We start from the raw sequence: 24,318 nt of genomic DNA, 5'->3' as shown, positions 1-24,318 counted from the left end.
GAATCCTGGAGTATTACAATTTTGAAATATTAAATTTTGGAATATTAGAATTCTGCAAAATTATAATATTAAAATATTAAATCTAACATTTTTCAAATAACATAATTCCAACCTCTATACCCTCCTACAAAAATATGAAAATCTCACTCTTCAGCGACAAACCTGGAACCCTTTAAATTTTCCCAAAGATTCTCCCTTTAATCAACCCCTTCCACCTCTTCTAACGGAATTTAAATCAACAACAGGTACTCCCTCCTTGGTCCGCGCTATCTAAATCAACAGGTACTAACTCTCCCCGTTCTTCAGGAAGTGTTCAGCTTCTGTGTAAGCCGAGCAGATAAGGTACGATAAGAAAGGACGAAAAGAAAAAAAAGTAACGACGGTGGCGGCGGTAGCTTTCAACAGGATAAAGTAGCGCCGATGAAGAAGAAGAAAAAGAAGAGAGGGTAGGTACAGAAGGAGTCCAGGATGGGCCCACCAGGTGCAACTATAGAATGGACATGAAACGAAATGGGAACCATATGTTGATGTGCTGAAGGACGCTGCGGCACGCGCCACACTCATACTTCAGCCTTTACACCGCGAGGATCACTGACTTCATTCTATTGTTTCTTCGCTATCATACCAGTAATGACACTCGTCCTAATGTAATTACTTCTAAGTGACCACGAGCTGATTAGAATTCTAAAAAGTTTGAAATTAATATCAACATTGATAGTGATGTTTCAATTGTACACTTCAACAATGTGTTGCCTGAATTGTACTCTTCATATTTGCTGTGACATGCAGATGAGCAGAGTTTGTGATTGAAAGTGAAAAATTAAGAGTTCTGATGAAATTTCATATTTTGTGTGGTTGTTTTAGAAGAACTGGGACCAGTGATAAGAATAGCAAAATAATGATCATCGAGGAACTAAGTGTTAGTACTGCTGTGCAATTATGATCTAAGGATTCAGAAGGATTCAATTTGAAATTTTATTCAAAAATTTGTTTAAATTGATAATTTCTAATATTTGTATTAGCTATTATTTTTTTGATCATTTTCAAAATCTCAATATGATTTTAAAGGGTCATTGACGCAAACAACAATTAAAAAAAATATTTAAAATTTAATGAAAAGTTTGAAAAGTGTGAAGAAGTTTTTTAATTAAAGTTGAATTGGTGGAAGGAAACAAAGTGATTGATTTCAATAAAGGATGGCTCTTTTGTCAAATCATCAAGATTATCCAATTTCTACTGAAATAATAACTAACACATATCCTACTACAACAAGAACCTATGATACATTATATCCTTCTCCATACAATTCCCCTGATTATGACTCCATTAAAGTTCCCTACGCAGAAAATTACGGGAATAAAGGTGAATTAACTCCGCGAAAAGAAAGTGAAACGATCGGTTATGAGAAAGAAGTAGTCGTGAAATATTCGAGAACTCCAGATTCGTACGAAAGAAGTTCTTTCAGTGTTTTGACACCTGTAACCCCGCAAAGGTAAGCTCAAGATTTGGAAACGTAGGAAGTAGTTTGGTGCAAATTCATGACATAAAACTATCACCAAATGATACTTATGGTACATCAATTTAAAGCTTGAGGAAAATAACCATATAAAGGTTTCATTATTAACCTGAATACAAAATGGTTGATTCTTCGTTGGAATATAAAAGATAAAAAAATGAAAATTATATCCCAATAAAGAATTATTCAATTTGTATTAAGAATATCGACGAAAATATTATATAGTTATTTTCTTCAAGCATTAAGTTTTAAATTAATATGCCATAAGCGTTATTTTGTAATACTTTTCTATCATGAAATTTTTTCAGACCTTCTATGTTACCAAATAAATCAACAGATATTAACTCATTTTCCTGGGTGCACTATCACGAAATCACTATCGTACATATTTAGTCGTTATTTGTTGAAATTTTTGCACTACTACTTTGTATATATAAAATGCTATAAACGATTAGGACCTTTAAGATCAGCGTGTACTCAACAGATACGAGCCTCAACACGTGATAAGTCACACAGCTTCACCAAGTTCGATACTACATGAAGACAGTTCCTTGGAATATCACTCACCGGCTTACTGTTACGAAACACCACCTCAGGAACAGAAGTTTCAAATCCTCCAAACCGAGAAACCAATGCGAATGAACATTGAACAACGAAGAAACTGTTGGGAACCTGTTACGTCTGCACAGGTGAGTTACGACATAGAATGACTAACTTGTCTACTTGACAAATATTTATTGGTATAATTATGGGAACATTAAGAAAATATTACTTCAGAATGTTATACTCATTTTCCATGTAATTAGTATAGTGTTGGTAAAATGTTAATAAACTTCTAGTACTGTACTAGTAGAGCGTTAGTATAGCGCTAGTATTGTGCTAGGAGAGCGTTAGTATTTCCTAAGTCCAACTAAAAGAAAATAATTTTTCATTTCTTGAATTTAAAAGAACTTGAAATATTTTTCTATAAAATTTTCGAAAGTTATCAAATTTTAAACGAAGTTGCAGTTTCACTTGATGAGGATACACGAATAGAATTATCCAATCATTCCTGGTAGAATAAAGTAAAAGGATAGTTAGAAGGGTTAGGAAAAATGCATAAAGGTCTGCGTCAAACGGTTAAAGGTATTCAATACTCGTGTCATAAATCATTTGATCAGCAGTTACAATCTTTAATTTATCATCTGACATCCGTGAGATGTTGTCACACACTAAGATCGATGCTTTTTCAAACTTCTAAGATATTATTTGCAATATTGACAAGATATTAAAGGATATTTAAAAAAAAAAAATACGTGGTTTTTGTTTAAAAAATTTTAAATATTACATGTTTAAAACTGATTTCATTTCATTAGTAAGTGTTTCAAAAGACTGATTTATGTAAAAAATCATATGTAGTTTAATTAAAAAGGAAAAAATATTAATGCTCCTTTTCCAGAAACAGGTATCACCAACCAATAGCCCTCGAAGAGGAAGACGACGTTCCAGAGACATACCACCATCACCAAGCGTATTAAAGCGTCGGCGTCTCGCGGCGAATGCTCGTGAAAGACGTCGTATGAATGGATTAAACGATGCTTTTGATAAATTACGCGAAGTTGTACCAAGTCTTGGAGCAGATCACAAATTGAGTAAATTCGAAACTCTTCAAATGGCACAAACATACATCGCCGCTTTGTGTGATCTTCTACAGAGACACGACGAGAAGTGGCAATAAATGCTTGTGTGAGATTATTACAAAAATGTTAATTAAATGATATTAGAAGGTAGTATTTATGTAGATAAGAAATTTAATAGGTAATTATCTTATGGGTAGTATGTGACATTTTGGTACTCACCTGTGCCCTTTTTAAATGTTTATTAATTTTTACAGCCTCGAAAAGAATGGCAATGACGATTTAAATTTAATTTTATATTTCTAAATTTTACATTTTATACTATTTCCCTTTTGTTTAAAAACTGATACTGTCAAAAAAGAGCCGGCCATCATCATCTGAAAGTTGATATTACTTTAAATACAATTGTTACTAATAGTATGTTAAGTAGTGTATCTCGAACTTTAAATATAAGAGCGCAAAAAAAAAGGTATTATTATAACTCAATTGTTCAACTATGTGTTTATTTTAATTAATTTTCAGTGAGTTTTGTGTGTGCTAATGAAAATTAACTTGCTTGTAATTTATACTTATTTTTTATTTAAAAATCGTATAAAGGTAAAGACGGCTAATGATCCAAAGAAATATTTTATAGCATTAAATATGCGTTAGATTAGCAAATTATTTGCAATCTAGTGTGAATTATTGCATTCTAGGTAATTTTTATATTATGTACTAGAAAAATTCATTGCATGAATTATTGATTAATATTGTATGTATTTAATTAATGAGATGCACAAGAATTGAAAAATACAATTTAAACATATTTAGTGCCATTATATTGTTCTAATGTTTTAGGATCCATTGTTTTCACAACTTTCATTAGTATGATATTCTTAATTAAAATATTTTTTAATTATCTGCACCTGTATTTAATAATTTATGAATTTACAAATCAGGATGAAGAATCCTCTAATAATATTATAATCAATTCTAAGTGTAATTGAATCTGATATCGTCGTAATTAAAATTATGATAATCAAAAGCTTTGTAGAATAATGTCTTTTCACTTACAGCTGTGTACTTTGATCTTTTAAATATTTAATAGAGCTTCATCGTTAGAGATAGTGTCAATGTATTATTTATATATTTTATAGCTAGTCATGAATATTTGTAAAGCAACTTATAATTCATAATTTTTAAATCAATTGTAAACCGTCCATTTATATTTATATGAAGCCAAAGAATGATAATTATGATTAATCTAAGTGATAACTATTTAAGTAGCTTAAAAGAATAGAAAAAATTAGATATTAAGTAGCAACAGTTTTGTGTAATTATTTAATGATTTTATGAAAAGGTCTGAAAAATTTGATGTTAATGTAAAATATTGTAAATAAAGTATATCATGCCCACATCAAAAAATTAATCTTATTTTTTCTTAATTCAATTACCTTTAAATCAGACAATTATTTATAATATTTATAACGTTCATGATTATAAATTTTGAAAATACAAAAATATTTTTTATTGTTTGCATTTCTTTTCAAAATTAAAAAAAAGATCATGCAACGAAGGGCTGAACATCAAAGTCACAAAAGCGTTAGGAAAATTGGCACGAAAATTCATTCCAGATGAAAAATACCATGAACAAAGCGGAAACTGGAAAAAGGGGCGACAGTGATCGGTAACCCTTTTTCCATTTGTTATATTGGCAAGAGAAAGAAAGAAAAAAGATTTTCTGTTTCGAAAAGCGTGGGCGGACAGCGGCACGTGTCTCACAATAGAATTCGTTAGCATGTTTTTCTTGTTTCTCTCTTTCCACAAATGGACATCCACCTTTCTGCAGTAAATAAGAATTCCTTTCAATCCCAGATGCCCGATAATTAGCGATCATTAATTACTTCTTGGATGGACACGTGCCACAGTTTGATATTCTGGATAACAGTTGAAAGAGACCGCGAGATTTCTCCTCTCGATTATATCGAAATGCAAATAACCCTTAAATTAGATTAAATTAAAAAAGGAACCTTCTTTCTCTTGCAAGGGTGGAGCTGGGTTAATTGTGGCCCAGACCTATGAAAACAATCCAATGTTATTGCAATTAAAATTAAATTAAATTTATATTGTCATTTCGTCGACAGATTAAACAACAATCACATGGCACCATGTTTTATTAAAATTTTATCAAAATTTGTTTCAGCACAGAGTACAACATGAGAGTAGTTTGAATACTGGATTTGAACTGAACTGATTATAAGTTGACCTAAATGCCTCTGATGTAAACAAGACACATATATTTGTATATGGACGCTAAGGCCCGATCACACTATCGGAGATTACTTATGGCATTTAAACTAGTTTATGTGTGAAAACAACACTCTGCTACTGTATACATTACATGGTACGAATATGTAATTATAATTCAGACTGACATGAGTTCCAGAAATTCTCTTGAAAGAAATATAAACACAAATGGGTGAGAACAAAATAATATAACGTTTAGAAAATATATAAGAAATGTGTATTTCAAAATGAAATTGTAGATATATGTTTTTAATAGTGTGATCCTCTTTGTTTTCTATTATTTCTATTATTCATTTTGGCAAAAAGTTGTAGAAATCTTTAATTTTTAACATTTACTTTAAAGAATGTGCAAGTACATTTTTAATCCATTGTAAATTTTTGAATATCTTCCAAAGGTAATTGAACCACTCAGTCTTGAAGGTAACGGGTTAACACCTTACCAATACACCTACAACATCTTCTTTATTAAACCGACACAACTGACCAAAGAAAACAAAAAAGCACTTTTATATTGAAGATAAAAGTGAAACAATGTAAGCACATACACCTTTGCTGTCAATAAAGATTTTACTGAAATTCGATTCGCTGTCAGCCGGACATACGTTTCAACGTTCCGTGTAATCGAATTAGCGGCAAGAATGGAACACGACAAAGGATTACAATGGTAAAATTTGTGGAAATGGCAACAAGCATGGCTACAAGAACAGAGAGCAGAGAATTCGTGGGACAGATTTGACCGAGCACGGGGCGTGACCAAAAATGGTCGAATTTTCGAAATTGTAGCCAATATCCGTTTCAGGTAAAATTCGTGCCGTCTGCAACCTTTTACGATGCTTCAGTTTGAAAATACGAAAATATGGTCCTTATACAGCTTTCTTTTATTTTTATTTTCATAATGATATTTGGTGATAAACTAGAATTATAATTGGAACTTCTTGCGAATTTCAAATTTAAAAAAAATACTATGATAGTTAAATATTTTGTGACCACAATAGCTCTTCTAATTTAACATACTTAATTTTTTAATTATTGGTGTTTTTAAATCATAAGTAAGGGGTAAGGTGTCCTCCTATCCAAAGATGAAATTTTTTAATTGGCTTAAATTAGCTTAAATTTGTAAATTTTATAATTAGTGTTTAATAAAAAAAAAAAAAGAATAATAGATTCTGATGTGAAAAGTTACTTTTCAAGGAAAAGTTACCAAGGAAATATAAGTGTAAAGTATTATTATGGTACTCATTTATTTTCCTTTAAAAAATTTCTAATCTCATCTGAACGTAAATAAATATATACCTAAAACTTTGACAGTATAGAATCACATAGTTTAATAATAACAATTCTGAAAACCCCTGCTGAGATTTCAAAAACAGATTGGAATCCTGTCAATCACAATCAGAAAATAACAATTTTCCAAATTTTGTCTACCCATCAATTTCGCACCTACAATTTCAAAACACCCTATTAGGGAAAAGCAGTGACGAAAGGGCGGTTTCAGGGCTAACCTAGCCAATAATTTTTCAGGAGAAATTACATCCTCATTATTGCGACGTCTGTTCGATAACGAGGCGTCAGACCTAAGGTCGGATACTGAAAGAAGGACAATTCGTTCCAGGATGCTACAGCATCGAAAAGTTTTGTGACACCTCGCTACCCTTATGGTGTCAAACGCAGCACCCTCGATGGAATTACGATTCCAACCACCTGACTCCGTGTCGAAAGATTTTGGCCACCGCTCTTCTAGCCGACCGCAGAACTCGTTAACCCGTTCCGTGATTAAAATTCTCATCGATTCAGCTGGGCTTTTGTGTTAAGAAAATTCTGTTCGCAGGATTTCACAGAAATAACGCCGACAGAATTCGTTTCGAGAACTCCTACGGCGCCGTTCATTCATTGTGTCTGAACATACACTAGTGAACAAAATTCTAAGACACCCTATATATTTATATAAATGTGCCAGAGTTTGATAGAATAAAAAAAAGCTGTATGCTATATACTTTAAGTAAAATAATTTTTATTTTAATAATCTGAGGTATAACAGAAAATTATTTTATTTGTTGAAATCTTGTTGGTTATTTAAAATATTAGAGGTACAAATTAATTCTGTGCTTTTCGCTTTTCTTTTAATTGAAGATTTATTTTTAAAAAGTCATGGTAACTTTAGTAAACATTTTAGTACCCTACTAGCAGATGTTTATCAAAGTGATATAAGGAATGTGTTAAAAAACTGATGAAATATAAAATTTAAAAAAATACAGGAACAAAAGGATGAGGTCATCGTCGCGTCGACATTGTGTTTTTTATCCGACTTCGAACAGGATACTCATTCGATGTGCATATATTTTTTCTCAAATATTATTGAACAGATTTTTCTAAGGTCTGTGAGGGGATTCCCCCCTCTTATTTACGTAAAGTACCCTCTCCCCTGCCCCCTTTCGTATTCCCATAAATTCTCGTTCATGCTAGCTAACGTAGAGCCTTTTAAACGTGTCTTTAAACTTGACGTGCAGTCAATAGGAAATAATATTTTTTGTCTCAAAGGATGGACTCGCGCGTTTTTTAATTTTTATATGCCAAATGCCTCCGCCGTCCACCCTTTTGCTTTTTTTCTTGAACGCCTAAACACAGTAAACCCAGGCCAATGGACACTGCCATTCGAAACCCACGGTTGGGCGCTCCATTCAGAACACGGATATCAGGGGTTCCGTATGCATGTAAGAATACTGTATGAAGCATAGAAGATAGAATTCTAAATTTACGCATCATACCGTATAATTAAAGAGAAGGGAAAGATAGAGTGACAGAGGAAAGGGTGCTCTCATACAAACAGTTCTTCTTATTGTCGACGCCTCGGACCTCACCCGGTATGTTTGCTTGAGATTTGTGTTATATAGAAACTGTTATGTACATCGAGGACTAACGAGAAAGTGTCGGCAATTGGTGCGACATCTATCAATTATAATGATAAACATCGTTGTTGTACTGGTATACTACTGACAGGCGTAATGATAAATAGATAAATATTTATGAACTTTTTAATGAATATGGACATTTCAAGAAATAGAGCGATACAATAAAGTATTTATTTTTTATTTTTTACAGTTTAAGAGAACTATCGTTAACCTTGTTATTATTTCTCTAATAAGTACTGTAAATAGGAAAAATGTCTCAAATGAAAGTTATTTGATAGGTGATAGGTAAAACTTATTATAGAATTTTGTTTTTCTTAATTAGTATTAATTCAATTGGCAAGTTAAATGTATAATTTTTTAATTAAAGAGTTTGATATATTAGAAGACGAATTTTTAAAGGGACAGTATAAAATTTAGAAAATAAAAACAATATGAAATGGAAAATTAAATAAAAACTGGGGCTCTCTCCATGGTCCGCCACGCCGTTCGAGCGTTAAATGTATTAATTACGCGTGACCATACAATTCGCGTGACATTCTTTTCTCACGTTTCCACATCTAACCATCGTTCCCCTGAATTTACTGAAAGCATAATACAAATTGCGCTCTGATTAGGGCAATAATTTTGAGGATTCATAATAGCCAGAGTGCTGTTCGATAACCACAATGACAAAAAATGAACAAGTATTAAGAAAGGAAAGGATAGAGTTGAAATTACAGAACACATGGTAGTGTAGTTAGTTCAAAAATAAAGAAAAGCTTTCATATGCCTTTTTCTATCGTGTTCTGGTTTCAAGCTTTCCTCGTCGCGTAATCACGCCTCTTCAACGCGCCACGCCAGTTGCTCGAAAATAAGAAAACTGAAATATTTCAACACGTAACCGCGTCAATTTTTATGACCAATAATTATCTCGTGCTTGCCTCAGTTAACACGTTAGATGCCATATAGGATAAGCTATACTTTGTTCTATTTTTTATATAAGAACTCTTATATAATGGTATCTGTTTACTAGGAATTTTCAAAATGTTACTCTCCACCTCAGGACCGTATTGAGATTTCTGAGGCCCTGAGCTGTAGCCCCTTTTAGACCCCATCCTCCCAGAAATTAAAATAGTGTACCTTAATTTATACCTAAATTGCCAAAAAAATTTTAAATCTCCTAACTGACTCCTGTATTTAATATTAATAAATCCAAGAAGCTAGGGTACACCAAAGAAATTATTATGGATTGTTCAGCATCAATTTTGAGTGGATCTGTTTGAAACACTTGGCACACGAAGCTTATTCATCTTGAACCAGTGATACTGGATATAAGATGCAATCTCTGTGAATGCATCTACAGTATTCTGGGTATTCATCGTGGTCATCTGTTCGCCATATTTTGGACAGGGCGCGTGCCGTGTCGATAATACGATGGTACCAGTCCAGTGACAAGCGGTAAGGAATTACAGTACCAAAGAATCGATATCGAACCAATAATTTATGCGAACAATGAGACATATGGTTCGACAATCAAGTGAAATTGAACAGTGTATCGGTGACTTCATAGTAATTGTTTTAATAAGATGGAGGAGCATCTTCGTTGCTGTAATTTGTTTTTCCCTTTCAGGGTGTATCCACGTTTAAACCACCATTTCTTTCGAATTTATTTAGCAAAATAATTTCCTAAAATAACAAATTTTCACCTTACCACTTTTAAGTTTTCAATTGACAACGCAAAACAAGAGTCATCTTGTTACAAAACAATATTTAACCATCGATTTACAATGACAGCCCTCTGCCAGGCAATTAGAAGGTAATTAATCCCCTGCACCTCGTTTGTAGTAGCCGACCACCGAGCACGGTCACGCTTTGCCGGTCAGGATGTAACCGATGCAACAGATGACACTGACTTCTCGATGGCACCACCCAGCCCTATCACTACACCATGGATACCGCATTTATTCTCCGCCCCATAGACTCGTGCCATGTGGCGATCCCCTTGTCCACGTGGAACCATCCTCCGACACGTCATCGGTATAGCTAATTTACGATCATGTCCTTTTTTACCCTCAACGGATATGCTCCTTGACTTTGAATCAACAAGGAACTAAGGATTTTTCAAAATCCACCAAAAAAGGGACAATGAAGTTGCCAAACTTTTTAGCTGGTTTTGATCACTTAAAATGTTAGAATATTAGATTTTTGGAGTTTTGGAATTTTGGAATTTGGAAATTTTTTAACTCTAGAATTTGGAAACTTTGAAATTTGGGAATTAAAAAATTTTGAAATATTTGGGACACACTGTATGCTACAACAGCCAAAAAATTAAAATGGGACCAGTGAACCATTTCTGGTTCCATGAAATCGCCGCTTTCCTTGAAGTAACCGCATTCTAAGACCATTTCAATTGCGTTATCTGGTCAGGGGTTAAGTCGTGTGTTCCCGAAGACCAAGCGTACACGAAGAGGTTGCAAGTCTTTATCCTCGCTTTGTCGACCGCCACTTGGTACAATGTCTTCCACAAGAATATTCGCGGCCAGCTTTCGCGACGATTTCTCGAGGTTCGACAGGAAACGTCCATTAGCGAACCGTTTGACAAGAATTTATGGCATGCTTCTTGTCTTCTCTTTTTTCGCTCGTTTATCCGACAATTGTTACGAAAGTCACGGTATCAGTGAAGCGCAGCCGACGACAGGTAAAACCTCCGAGTTTTTCGCAACGAGACGTTTTTCGAACTAGCGTCGCCATCGCCACCCGTCATAAAACATGATCACCATTGGGGTGCTTCGGCTAAGTGAAGTACCGTGTTCGGCTACTACCTGATTCGACAAAGAACTAACTGTCAACCATTTTTTTTTTCTCATTGAAATATGTTATTTAACCCTTGCAGTGGAATAATCTCTTCCAAGAATTAAAAGGATACATCACACTGAAGTGTTTGTCTTAACATATAACGTGACACCTCCTCTGCTAATTAAATTTCCTAATGGAATATCCTTTCTCTGATACAGTAACAATTTCTAAATAATATGCAATCATTGTAACCATTGTGATTGCTCGAAGAAAACGTTAAAAATAAAAAAAGAAGAATTTAAACAATTTTTTAGTGCATCCTTTTAATTCTGGTACCGATACCGGACACATGGCGTTCGTTCGCGACCCCGTAATTTCACACGCGAAACTCGGCGCTCGACAAAAGTCTGCGCGTCGCGTGAATGCAAACCAGGCGCGAGACGTTTGTAGTTTCGGGGTCCAGTTATCCGAAAGGGGGTAACCAGCGGAGGGTTAACAGAGGTCCGAGCGGTTTCGTCCAGCTTGAAATTATCGTGTACGAAGGCGAAGGGCAGACGAGGCGAATCATCGGGGCGTGACCGAATGGCAGGGTGGCGCAATTGCGGGCCACGTGCCGGTCGCGTGGCAGGAACCGACGCGACGCGACGCGACGCGACGCAGAGCGATGCGACGGCACGTCGTCCCGACGCGCACCACGTTGTAATGTCCTATTCCGGTGTGTCATGTGCGAGAGATCGTTGGGCCCAGCGGAGCACGACGGCACGCGACCAGGAACATCCCCGACGGTTCCCCTCCGTGCCTTTCTCTCTCACCTGACAGAGGTCGCTTTTTGGCCGGATGCACCCGTTTTGGCGGGAACTATGGGAGTTAACTTTTAATCCTTCTAATTATGTATGTACTTCTTTTGATTTCAAGATATTGTACTTTGGGAACGGCATAATTAATTGTTTTGCTATTATGGGTGATTATAGCTGTGAAATAATTAGTTGATATTATGGATGATCATCTGAGTCTGCCTGAAACTGTACCAAATTGATACCATAAACTTTTATTTCCAGTGTCAAATGTTTTATTAAATTTTTTTATTTACTATTTGAAAATGTAAACGTTTCGCGTTGAATAATAATAATATTCTTATTAATTAAAATTTACTATTTTTTCATATTTTGAAGTATTTGAAATTATTTGGAGTTTAATTTTGTATTATGAAAAATGAGTAGGTATTAATAAATAATAGTTGGAAAATGATACTTATTGACAAGTTACAATGTTGAAGATGTACTATGTGTCATGAAGATGACACGTGTAATGAGTATTAGAAAATTAAATACCGAAGCGTTTAAGTATTTTTCTCTTTTTCAACGAAGGGTACATCCGTACGTTAAACGGTAAGAAGTTAACACATGAGACAACGTGACTTGACGAAATTATATATCCGTTGTTCTTCGTTTAGAATTTATTGCTAGTAACGGGAAGATGATGACCATATGATTATCTTAAGCATCGTTTTCTATCTCTTTCTGTACACTTGTTCGTTCTTCCGTGTTTTCATCGCCATAAGCTGGGTGATTTACATTCTTTACACCCACGACGACATTTTCTGTGCGAACCTCGTTCTCATATTAAGTAATAAAATAAAAATTTCGTAAAATCTGTTATTTTACCAAGAAGTAAATTTATACTAGTATTTAATCATCAAATGTTAAGTTGAAAAATAGAAGTTAAAATCAAATTCGTTAGAAAAATAGTAAATTTGTTATTTATATTCAAATTTAAATAGCAAATATAAGAAATAATATTCATGAAAATATAATGTAATTAATTAATTAAAATGGAACTTTCTACAGCTTAATTTTTTAAATACGTATTACAAAATAATTCAAATTAGTATATTTATTTTAAAAGAAAAATTAATTAACCTAGGTATAAAGTTCATGCTGTGAGACTGATACTATTGCAATTAAAAATACAGAAAATCTTCAAGCTTCCTAACGGTATCAGTGATAAAGAAGCAAGTATAGACCGAAGATTAATGTAAAATCAACAGAGATGCATAATAGCTCTGGTAAAGTGTCATATCGTAAAAATATAAGCATAATTACAAAGACACGAGCAGAATAGTCGTTTTCATGTATGTAACGGTATCGTCTCTTTTAGCCAGGAAGGTTTATCACATTTATATGACCGTTCAAATAAAGTCTATAAAGTATTATATTGATAACAAGAATTTCCTGAATTAAAAAATTTCTTCTGCTTTCATGATCCTTCGACCGAAAGTAGGAAGATTCTTTGAAATTGTAAATATTTTATTGGAAATATTGGGAAATATTTAACTTGCACTTGTAATTTTAGATCAGGTGAAAATATTTAATTTGAAAAATTCTTGAACAAAGCTCGAACGTGCAATTTAGAAATTTCTTGAACTAGGTGAAAATGTTCAATTTCGAAAATTCTTGGATTGTATAAAAAATGTTCGACTTACACAATTTTTCGAACAGGTGAAAACATTTGACTTTTAAGACTTATGGAGCACGCGCGATTTAATTCCAGCAATTTGATTTACAGCTATCACACGGCCGTTGGGTACTCATGGGTAACGACCCATGGAAACGCGAAGAAAAGGATGGCGCCAATGGAAGTATCTTATTATGTATGTGAATTCCAATGAGCCTGATGTATTTCGACGGTTACGCTCGAAACGGCTGCACTCATTCAAAGCTAATCTACAAAATCTCCCGCCAAAAGCAAGCATCTTTTCTCAACTGTAACCTCTTTACTTAAAAAATTAATAATTCAGAATTCCATTGGTATATTGATTACCTGTAACAGTAAACAAATCTGTTAAAAAGACATACACTTGTCTTGTCAATTACTTGTCATTACAAAAGTCGTTTTTATTTATCAGAGAAAAAAATTCTTTCTAATTAATCTGACTACCATCTTCACACGCCGATGGATACACCTTGCTTGTAATTATGGTACTTGTAGGAACTTTAAATTGCCCTCGACCCTAATTCCCTACATTATGTACATATTTATTTACTTCGACACGATTTGCATAGTTATGTCTTCGTGATGTCGAATTAATGTTTAATAATAGCAGATTCAATTTTTGGACTAATTGATAAACGTATTCGTTAATTAAGGAATTGGATACTAATAATAATTTCGTAATATTATATTTATATTATCGTATAAATTGTATAGGTAAGTTTGTAATTAATTTTATTCGAATAATTTCATTTTTGTCTAAGTTTTTGGTTTCTAAAAATAAAACTTTTCACAGATACCGAGACCGTAATAGCGTTAATAATTTATATGATTAAAAACGTGGAAAATACTTATCAAAGAGCTATTTAATCGTAGCAAATAAAATATGTCCAACGGATAGTTACCGTTTCAAGCAGTTTCCACGGAGCTTCTCTAGCATCTATCAACATCATGGCCAATCATTTCCCCATCATCAAACATCAACCCAATCATATGTCTAAAAGAGGTAGACGTACATTTAATGAAACGTCAATAAATCTCGTTTGTTACACGAAATGTCGAAGTGCAATCAATTTGTGCTAGCAACATTCACCGAAGCAATAATTTGTTGCTGATATTAATTCTGCCTAGTTCACTATATTTCCCATTATTACATGTTTTTTATTGCAAAATAGTAAATTATCAATACGTTGACTTCTTGAATTTCCATAGAAATCCACTACCGATATTATTACAAATTTTTCATTTATCTAATAAGAACTATTTGCTCGAATTAGATACTTGACATTAAAAATAATAGATAAAATTTGTCCAAAATAAAAATATTACTTTAATCTTCAGGGTGGTAATCTACTTGTTAATAAGGGAAATATATTTAATATAAATTTTAGTTATTTTAAATGAATATCAACTATATAAAATAAAAAATGATTTCTGATTCATTATAAATGTGAAAAATGTAATCATCAGCTGTGGACTTAAAAAGTTAAAATATCAAACATCTATTTCATTTAATTTTTTTTTTTAAATCTCCTTCGATATGCTCTTCAGTATCATGCTCCTGTACATCGAACACGTTAACAGCGACATGTAGAAAAAACGGTGTTACCAACGCGACGACATTATACCCCGAAGATCATCACGCAACAGAGTGACGAGTTGCGAGTGATAATGACCACAGAAAAACGGGCACTAGCTGTTTTAAAGCGAACACGCGATCCTGGTAATCACCATCGGGACATAAATTAAAGAAAGCAGCATGTTACCCGGAGGCACCGCGGCTTCTGTGACGAGTAGTCAAGATGACGATGCAAGTGTCAGTGCTAGTAGTCACTTCCTGGGTGGTGATGTTCAGGATGCACCTGGACACCCGTTATCCATGACAAAGATAACTTTCTTGGTCCCATGACTTTTCTATTAACCTTCTCGTTAAAAGAAATAAAAATTGTCCATTGTGTCTGGGATAGCAATTGCAATTCGTCGGTTGAAATTTAGTATAATAAATTATTTTTATATTTTTAGGAAATATTCTTATTCTTATGTAGCATAATATTAATTCATAATAACATGCGTTTGGTTTAATTCTGAATTAAATGAAGCCTTTCATTTGCTGAATAGTATAATTTTAATGTAAGGCAATTAAAGGTTCACTAGGTTAACGGGTTAAAATCAATTGGTTTAATTTTAATTATTTGCTTTTTCTTTGAATTCTTTCATAATTAAATAAAAGTTGAATACAAATTAGTTAAACTGTTAATTAAAACCGTGCTTCCGATTGTGTATTTGCTATACCGTAAGGAATGTGTTAAATCCTTTAAGCGATTTGCCGCATCGAATTCCGTTGCTATGTCCGCTTTCCAGGCAAAATGTAACGCACAGAACGAGATTTCACGGAAATGAAAACGCGATAAACGCTCGAAGCGAATTGTGAGTTTCGACGAGAAGCGCAACAGAGAAATTCACCGCGCTTTCTTTGGATCATTTTTCCTGTAATGTGTGTTAGCCGTGCTTCACGCGGGGATAATTAAGTAAACGATGCTTTTCTTTAGCAGACAGATGGAATTTAGCTGCTCGATGAAGAATTATAATCGTTAAGAATGATTTTATCCAGATATAAACGAGAGAAATTCATTTTTCTTTGTTTTAGAAAAAATTTATTAAATGTTTTTAATAAATCTGTCTTCATCCAAAAAAGCATATTTTCAGAAATTTATAGGAATTTTTGAATGCAAAAGTAATGAAAAATATGGTAAACATCGAATGATCTTTTTCCCTAGAGAAGCTTAATTTCATCGCATTAATTTTTCAATGAAAAAAAAAAAATGTAAATTGATTATTTTATAGCAGATTTTTATGAATCATTCAGAACAAATCCGAGGACGTTTGTTGAAATCAGAAAGCATTTTGTTCGACTTTTGTTCCTACTTTCCGAATGATTACTTTGGCATTGATTCGAATCGTTTCACGCGGATTGGAGGTCGGATTCATCGTGATAATGGTGAAACGGTAATTTTGTCTCTTGCGTGGCTTTCTCAAATCATTGATACGAACCGTTAGCTGTAGAAATTAATGAATCTTGTCTTGTTCGTATGAAACATTATACCGATGACCCAGTTTAAGGTGAACTTTGTCATTTGTTGTAATTTATCTACCGATTGTACATCATTAATCATTATATTTGGATTATAATACAATGCAAATAAATAATACATTATACTCATATATACATATACCTATAATTTAGAAAAATTATTTTTTAAGACCATTTTTCTCTGATGGTCCCCAAAAAGGAAAGAGAAACAAAGGAAGCGTCAATGTAGTTCATTTACAGTGTTACCCAAGTGTCAGATATGGTGTTAGCTAATCAGATGTAAATTCCATAGTGGCTAACGCCCAGGGTTTTCTAGTTTTTCTAACAATTAATGAGCTGTTAGTGGGAAAAGGGCAGAAATTGGCAGGACTTGCGCCAAAGGTGCAGCTTTGGGAAGGCTCGAAAACGTGGTACCAAAACCTGTAATTAGGACACCTTGGTGTGATTCTAATTAGGGGCCTCGGTTTGCCATAAATCTCGGCCTGTTATGGGGGTCATGTTTGAATGAACCCCGAGGAAGTGGGATCTTAAATCATTTAGAAAATCAAATGTTCGAAACAAAAACCAGCGCTATTGATTTTAGAAGTATTAAAATCTTAAAAATTATTACATAATTCCTCTAGTCTTTCTATAAAACTAACTTACCCTAAATTATCCTAATGGTTCTTAACGATATTGATATTTTTCACTGATTTTAATTTTATTTCATTAATGATACTGTGATTACTAATAACTTATTAAATTGAGGCAATCTTAAAAATTAAATAAAAATTAGTACACTTGCGATCCAGGCTTTCACAGGAAAAATGGCGATGTCCACGTGTCGCTCTTTCCCCTAGGTGTCCCTAAGGAGAATGTGTGAATTTGAAGATATATATGTAATATTATAATTATTCCAACCTTTGTTTGAAATTTAATAGGTGTTACACTTATGATCATAAGGCTGAACAGAAAGATGCTTGTATACCAGTGGTACGCATCATTCAACCACGAATCATTAAACTGTAAATCATCGTGGGTCGTCAGAACTGTAACTCGATGCAGCAACTAATAATCAATTTATGCCCTTGATCGGCAGCAATCAATTTATTATTACCTGCCGTCATATTAAACGTCTTCCGGCGAACAGATCGTTCCACTGCCACCTACAGGAGATCTATTATAGATCAATAGACGAGAAGGTGAGTGCAAGTGCGACAAATCACGCGATGCACAAGGATAGATCAATAATTGAAAGCTGTGCATCGAGTTGATTGCATTTGCATACGACCCATTACGCGAGCAATCGCAAATATACGATTTCTTTAATGCCGTAGCTTCCTGTATATCTGTTATAGCGATTTTACCAATTACGTACCGGGTTATCAATAATCCGTATAAAAATTTTTATTTTCTTCTTTTTTCTTTCGCGTCTTTAGCTTGAACACCATCAATCACTTAACCAGTTGATATCCAAGATGTAACGGCACGAACCGATTGTTTAAAAATTATTGAAGAGTAGCTTGGAATAACTGCAATTTGTGTTCTGATATTGGAAGAGATACTGTTAATTTAAATTTAAATTGTGCTTCGTATAATGAACATGGAAATTGAAAAGGTATCAAAAGATCACAGCTGGTGGATCTTACAGGTTCAAGATTGTATTTTTAATAATAATTGTAATTGCAAGGAGATTGTGAATTTTAATATTGAAAATATTTACAATTAATATGTGACAGTAATGTAATGAAGAAATAGAAAAAATACTTGTGAATAATTTTACTTATATGAAGTCAACAGTTTCAAAAATAATAGAAATTAATTTTATGACTCGTGTACGAAGCAGTATTTGATGACAATAACCTTTTATATAAATTAAAGCTCGTCCAGGGGCGTACAAAGCCGACGTTGTACCCGCTCCTTTTTTCCTGTGGGTAGGGCACAAGGAATCGGCTCATTTGTTGCGTATTAGCGAAGGATAATGAGCTTCTTGAGGCTGCCGCCTTTTGCGAACAGCCAAGTGACTTCGACTTTCCGAAAAAGAGGAGGGAAATAAATGAGGTACGCCTACAAGAATCCCGGGGCTGACTTTTCGTGGGATCGAAAATTTTCGAAAATCACGGGTTTACTCGGCAACGCGTCGATGGTTAATTTATTTCATTTCATTAGCCTCGTTATATTGTGTTAAAAGGATTATTAAGAGAATTAGACTGCGGACATTTGTATAAACATAATTATAGATTAGATAATATAAATACTACAAGAGTAGGTATTTTCGAAACTGAAAATACTAATAATTTTAGACATATGAATTAATTCAGTGCCTTTAGCGCTACTCCTTTTTAATTCCTAATTTAAATTTTTGTGTATGTATTTGAAAAGTGGTGCGAAAATGCAGTAACAATAAAAATTACTTCAATAATTAAAGTTACCAGACTTTTTAAAAGCAAATTTTCAATTGAAGAAAAGAAAAATCACAGAATTAATTAGTATACCTAATACATTGAAAACCACACATTTCTTAGAATCTATGATTCTCATAACTTTATGTGACTTTGTACGTAAACAAAGCTATTGATCAATTCATTGATAAGGTGTTAATGAACTCCAACCGAGACTCTAAAGAGTATAATAAACATTAGGACCAACACGGATATTTGCACCTGTAAAAATATCCATATGTAAGGTTCGTCAATAATGATGTTTTTGCATAAATCTCGCTTAATATTTATTAGGGTGAACATAACACTTTTAGGTGCTTCAGACAATATTTCAAGTATTATTATTATTTACAACATTGTTGAGGTGGTTTGATGAAAACCAAAATATTTTTAATATTGAAAATACTGAGAATAAATATGATACTAACACAAAACTAACTGTATTGTTAATAACTATGACATCATTGAGAATATACAGTTTGCTTCACTGATTCCAGAAATTCTTTTTTTAGATCACAGCTATTTTTAATTCAATTCTACTTGTCAACTTGTTATTGGTTCCGTATTTACCATACTCATAAACGTATGTTCAAAAGTCTTAGAACGTTAAACAAATCAGAAGCATTTGCGAATGACACGTAGATAAATATTAACTATAGCTGATGCTATTTCTGTACTAATGTTTCGCTAAGTACAAAAATAGTGTAAGCTAATTTTATCTAATTTGAACTATTTTAAAGAGATAATTGTTAAATTCAATCGTTTAAATTTTCTGATGATTTAAATTTGGAGTGAATTAACCCTTTCCATAAATTTTGTCAAATTCGATATAACTCTTCCTGAATCGGTAAGATCTTTTAAGGAAACAAAAAAAATCAGTCCAAGAACGAAAAGTCAAAGGAACTAGAAAAAGGGAAAAATAAATGGATCTGTGGTTAGCTGTTGTGTCTCGAATGTCAAGAACGCGTCGCCTCGGTCCCGTGACCGTGCGTGCCACTTGATAGAGCGCCTTTCTTTTAGATCGTCTTTTGACTGTACCTCGAAGAGCCCCCAGCAAAGAGACGAAGGAAGACGAGGGGCGTGTCCGGTCGTGCGGCTTCTACAAAGAGATGCCCACTTCCCTATGGACCCCTTCCACTTCTCCAGCAATCCCTTCCACGTGGGTCCGAAGAGTCTTCTCTCCCCACCATCGGGCCCTAAGAAAACTGGGCAGCATGGTCCAGACCACGAGATCGCCAGGTGAAGCCAGTTTACGCAACGCTTCCGTACGCGAAGCATACACGGTGATCCCAAAGGAACCCCGTCACTCCCGTTCATTCAAAGTCGAAAATCAAGAAAACATCACGATGTCTGACAGAAACAACACCAGTGTCTAGAAGAATGTTCTAATTCCAAGAACCCACGAATGATCATCATTTCAACTTTTGTCGCTCGGTTTCGTTCGTTTAAATGAGATGACAATAGGTTGAAAGGATCTTCGATCGCAGGATTGCAATTGTTAGAAATAAAGAAGAAGACGGAAGAGAAGATTACAAGAATGACTGCATACACCAGTTTCCAACAGTACGACCTGCTAGATTCCGAGGGCTACGGGTCAGCCAGTAGCCCGGAGTCGAATCCTCGCAGTTGGACCCACCCGGAGATCTACCCTCAGCCACCGAGATCCAGAGGAAGTAGTTGTGGTAGTGTGAGTTCCATCGATTGTCAGAACCGTGAGTACCAAGAGATCGGTGCGACGAATGGTAGCTTTCACGTGACAGCCACCGGCTTCAACTTCACCGAGTTCTACGAGGGTTACTACCAGGAGGGTTGCCGAAACGACCATCAAATTAGTCATCCTAATAACCCTAGAATCGTGAAGGAGCACGGGAAGATGTACAGGATGAACGAGTGCGTGGAAAATTACGACGGTGTACCAGGTCGGACCGAGTTCTCCAACGAGGTCCCATCGGTCAGACAGAACCCGGACGTCTCTACCAAGGTGGAGCACAACGTCTTCGGTAACAGCAGGTGCGATTTTGTCCAGAATCAAGAGAATTTCTTTCCTTCGAAGAGTTACGGTGTCCCGAAAGGTGATGGTTTTTTGGCTAGGAATAACGGCAATCCTTATGGGCAACGAAGCGACGTTCTTTATTTGGGCGCCGCGTACAGCGTGCACAGAAATGAAAATTACATTCAGAATAACAACCAGAGTGGTAAATGCGAGCCGTCCAGGTATCAGAAAAACGACGCTCTTCACGTGTCGTCGATGGAGTACGGTGGACAGAAGAAGGATGCTATGCAGAAGATCAAAAATGGCACGCCAGGGATCGAGGTGTTGAGGAAGAGGAGATTGGCGGCCAACGCTCGTGAGAGAAGAAGGATGAATAGTTTGAACGACGCGTTTGATAGACTCCGAGATGTTGTGCCCAGCCTCGGTAACGACAGAAAGCTCAGCAAGTTTGAGACTCTACAAATGGCGCAGACTTATATCGCTGCATTGTACGAGCTGCTACAAAGGGAGTGAGCAGGAGGATGAAACTCTTGGAGATCAAATCGAACACCGCTGACTATCTGTGAATAAGGTACTTCCTTTTCGAGATAATCGAGGTACTACTTGAAGTATTCCAAGTTAAAAAAAGGATTCGAGGCTGAGGTTTCATTGGTGTGATTTCGAAATGGTACTTTTCGTATTACTTGAGAAATGGTACTTTTGTACTGTTTTTTGAGAGAATATGCAGACGTTGCCAAAATATAAGCATCTCGAAGTTTCTATTCCTTTCAACTGGGATCTTCTGAATTACGAATGTCATCGAGACGGATAATGGTCCTTTAGAACGAACATCGATGGTCCAGCTACCAATGGACGACAAAAACCAGATTTCACGTGGTCCACAACATTAATTGACAGATAAGTGGTATGCTATTGGAAAAAGTATATAAGCGTTGTTAATAATCTTAAATCTAAAATTTTGTATTTGAAAAGTATTATGGGCTATCGGTGACCCATATGGCATGGAACGTGTTAACTCTCGGACGGCGGACTAAGACTAATTTTAGTATTTTCTTTATATTCATTTTCAAACTTTTCAACTAATCCTTCGGATATTCAAATGGAGAAGCATCCTTTTAGGGGTGTGAGGCATGACTGATTCACCACTGCCGTTCGATGGTTAATATTTAAATTAAATCTTAACATTTTGACGACTCTAATTAATTTCTTGTGTTATTATGAAAAAATAGTAATTTCGTAGTGTACATTATAGAAGCTGTGAAATATTTTTATTTTAAATAGTAGAAGGAACCGAAAATTAAAAATATCTTACATTCTATTAACCCTTCCTCGGATTAATTAAGCATATTTCATAATTATTTGAAAATTTATGTAATTTTCTATTACTTAAAATAGTACTTAACACGTTGATCGCCGTCGTGAAAATGAACACTTAAAACTTTAATTATTAAAAATAATTATTTAAAAATAATCAGGTCATTATTAGTGTACGAGAGTAATGTTATTCAAAATAATATTTTTCTTTTAATTATTCAAGTATAATTAATGCGATCATCACTTATCTCGACGGTGTTCAGCGTGTTAATAACGACCCCAGGAAACTATTTACCCGACGAAGGATTAAATATATGATCGTCAAAGTGTTAAAAGTATATACTCCAAATTTTTACAAACCTCTCTGTGGAACGCGGTCCAGCAGCATCAATAATTCTCCGAAGAAACCGGGGAAAGAATTTCAATTTCGATCCTTGCGGATAGTTTAATTAGCGATGATTGCAGCATGTACACCGCGCTTCTCGCTAATGCTTTTTCCTCGTGCGGCCTTGTTGCCGGATTCCGAAACATTTTTCAAAAGATCGTATCGCGATAACGTCTTTGATACCAGAGTCTGACGAACTTCTCTGACTCACAGAGGTGTTCAAATTATTAGACTAATTATGACCAGCATAATGTTTAATGAAATTTCATTGATAGGAAATTTTACAAATAAATTAGCAATATTTCTAAATATTTTTTTAATGAATTATTTAATTAATTTTCTCATTTAATTTTATCTAACTTTTCCAGTGCTCGTTAAAGTAAGAAAGTGGTAAAATTTTATATTGCTATTTTAAACTGTAAATAATATGAAAATTTTTTATTCTTAGTATTTGATACGAAAATGCGTGAATTCATTATTAAAAATTTTCTTCCTCATTTTTTGGTCTAATAATTGGAATACCTCTACATATAGAGAGATGCAACTGGCTTTGCAAGGATACCAATAGCGGAGGCGTACTTGTCTAGAGTTTAATTGTACATAGATCCGTAGTGTCTTATTGTTAGCTGTAGGCTTTGTGTAAATATCTGACTAGATTCGATTAAGTTATTGCGACGCTGTATAGGTAATTATGTACATATATAAATAGAAAACAGGGATCTCTCGATAGAGCTGATTTATTCACCTGGCTACGAAGAAAACGTAACATCCTTGTGTTGCACGATGGTACATGATCGTTAATGAACTACTGTGCATTTTTTGTTCGTTGATCACACGTTCAATATTTTCACATTATATGTAAAAACCAATCTGGTAGTATCGAAACAAAAAGTACCTCGTCAACTAACTGTAAAGCTTAGTTTACATTGGTGAAGTAAATAAATAGAGTAAGAAAAATTCAGTAAATGTTTGGTAAAGTGCTAAAAATAAAAGAAAATGGAACAGCAGAGTACACTAATAAATTACATCTAAAAATAGTACTCTACTATTAGTTCTATCAATGTAAACTAAACTTAAAGAATAGAGAACTTCACAATTGACTAACAGTTTCCCAGGAAAACCAAAGAACTTGTAATCGTTAAGGAAGACACTGTGTTGACCCGATTCATTCTTCGACTAACAGAAATAAACAAGAGAATTGGATGAAATTGTAGTAGAGAATCTGTATTTTGATTTGTTAACACGTTGACTATCACACTGAAGTTATTGAAAATTTCATTAAATAGTATTTCTGTTCTAAGCATAGCTTATCTATTATTTTTATAATATTTCTATTATTTCTAATTAGCTAAATCGAAGAGATTTCTATGGAAAATTAAATGTCACCAAAATATGGTAATCAACGTGTCAACTCTTGTGATCCAAAATTGGTGTACTATTCTTTTCTATAAACAAAGCTTTTTAATTGGCAACATGGTTAATTTGGAGGTCAAGATTCAGAGGCAATGTTCCTCCCGCAATTA

The 24,318-nt window shown here is 34.3% G+C and overlaps 2 protein-coding genes and 1 long non-coding RNA gene across 4 annotated transcripts in view; 2 read left to right on the top strand and 1 right to left on the bottom strand.

Moving 5' to 3' along the window:
* Positions 1 to 724: 724 nt before the first annotated feature.
* LOC117607471 (uncharacterized) lies at positions 725 to 3,938 on the top strand. Of its 2 annotated transcripts, none has more exons than XM_034331197.2 (3): positions 725 to 1,492; positions 2,001 to 2,205; positions 2,961 to 3,938. In XM_034331197.2, the coding sequence occupies exons 1-3, from the start codon at positions 1,197 to 1,199 to the stop codon at positions 3,231 to 3,233; spliced, it is 774 nt and encodes a 257-aa protein (XP_034187088.1). In that variant the 5' UTR covers positions 725 to 1,196; the 3' UTR covers positions 3,234 to 3,938. The 2 variants fall into 2 exon arrangements, with proteins under 2 accessions (XP_034187088.1, XP_034187087.1); XM_034331196.2 differs by having other exon boundaries at positions 2,955 to 3,938.
* Positions 3,376 to 24,318, bottom strand: part of LOC117607474 (uncharacterized) — a 62,018-nt gene continuing 41,075 nt past the window's right edge. The window contains exon 3 of the long non-coding RNA XR_004582176.2: positions 3,376 to 3,509. This is a non-coding gene — a long non-coding RNA (uncharacterized LOC117607474). The remainder of the gene's footprint in view (positions 3,510 to 24,318) is intronic.
* On the top strand, positions 20,363 to 22,409 carry LOC117607467 (uncharacterized). The gene has a single exon (XM_034331191.2). The coding sequence runs from the start codon at positions 20,641 to 20,643 to the stop codon at positions 21,607 to 21,609; it is 969 nt and encodes a 322-aa protein (XP_034187082.1). The 5' UTR covers positions 20,363 to 20,640; the 3' UTR covers positions 21,610 to 22,409.

The sequence above is a fragment of the Osmia lignaria genome, chromosome 14, assembly GCF_051020975.1.
Source record: "Osmia lignaria lignaria isolate PbOS001 chromosome 14, iyOsmLign1, whole genome shotgun sequence".
Taxonomy (NCBI): Eukaryota; Metazoa; Arthropoda; class Insecta; order Hymenoptera; family Megachilidae; genus Osmia; species Osmia lignaria.
This window is presented reverse-complemented; position numbering and strand designations above follow the sequence as displayed.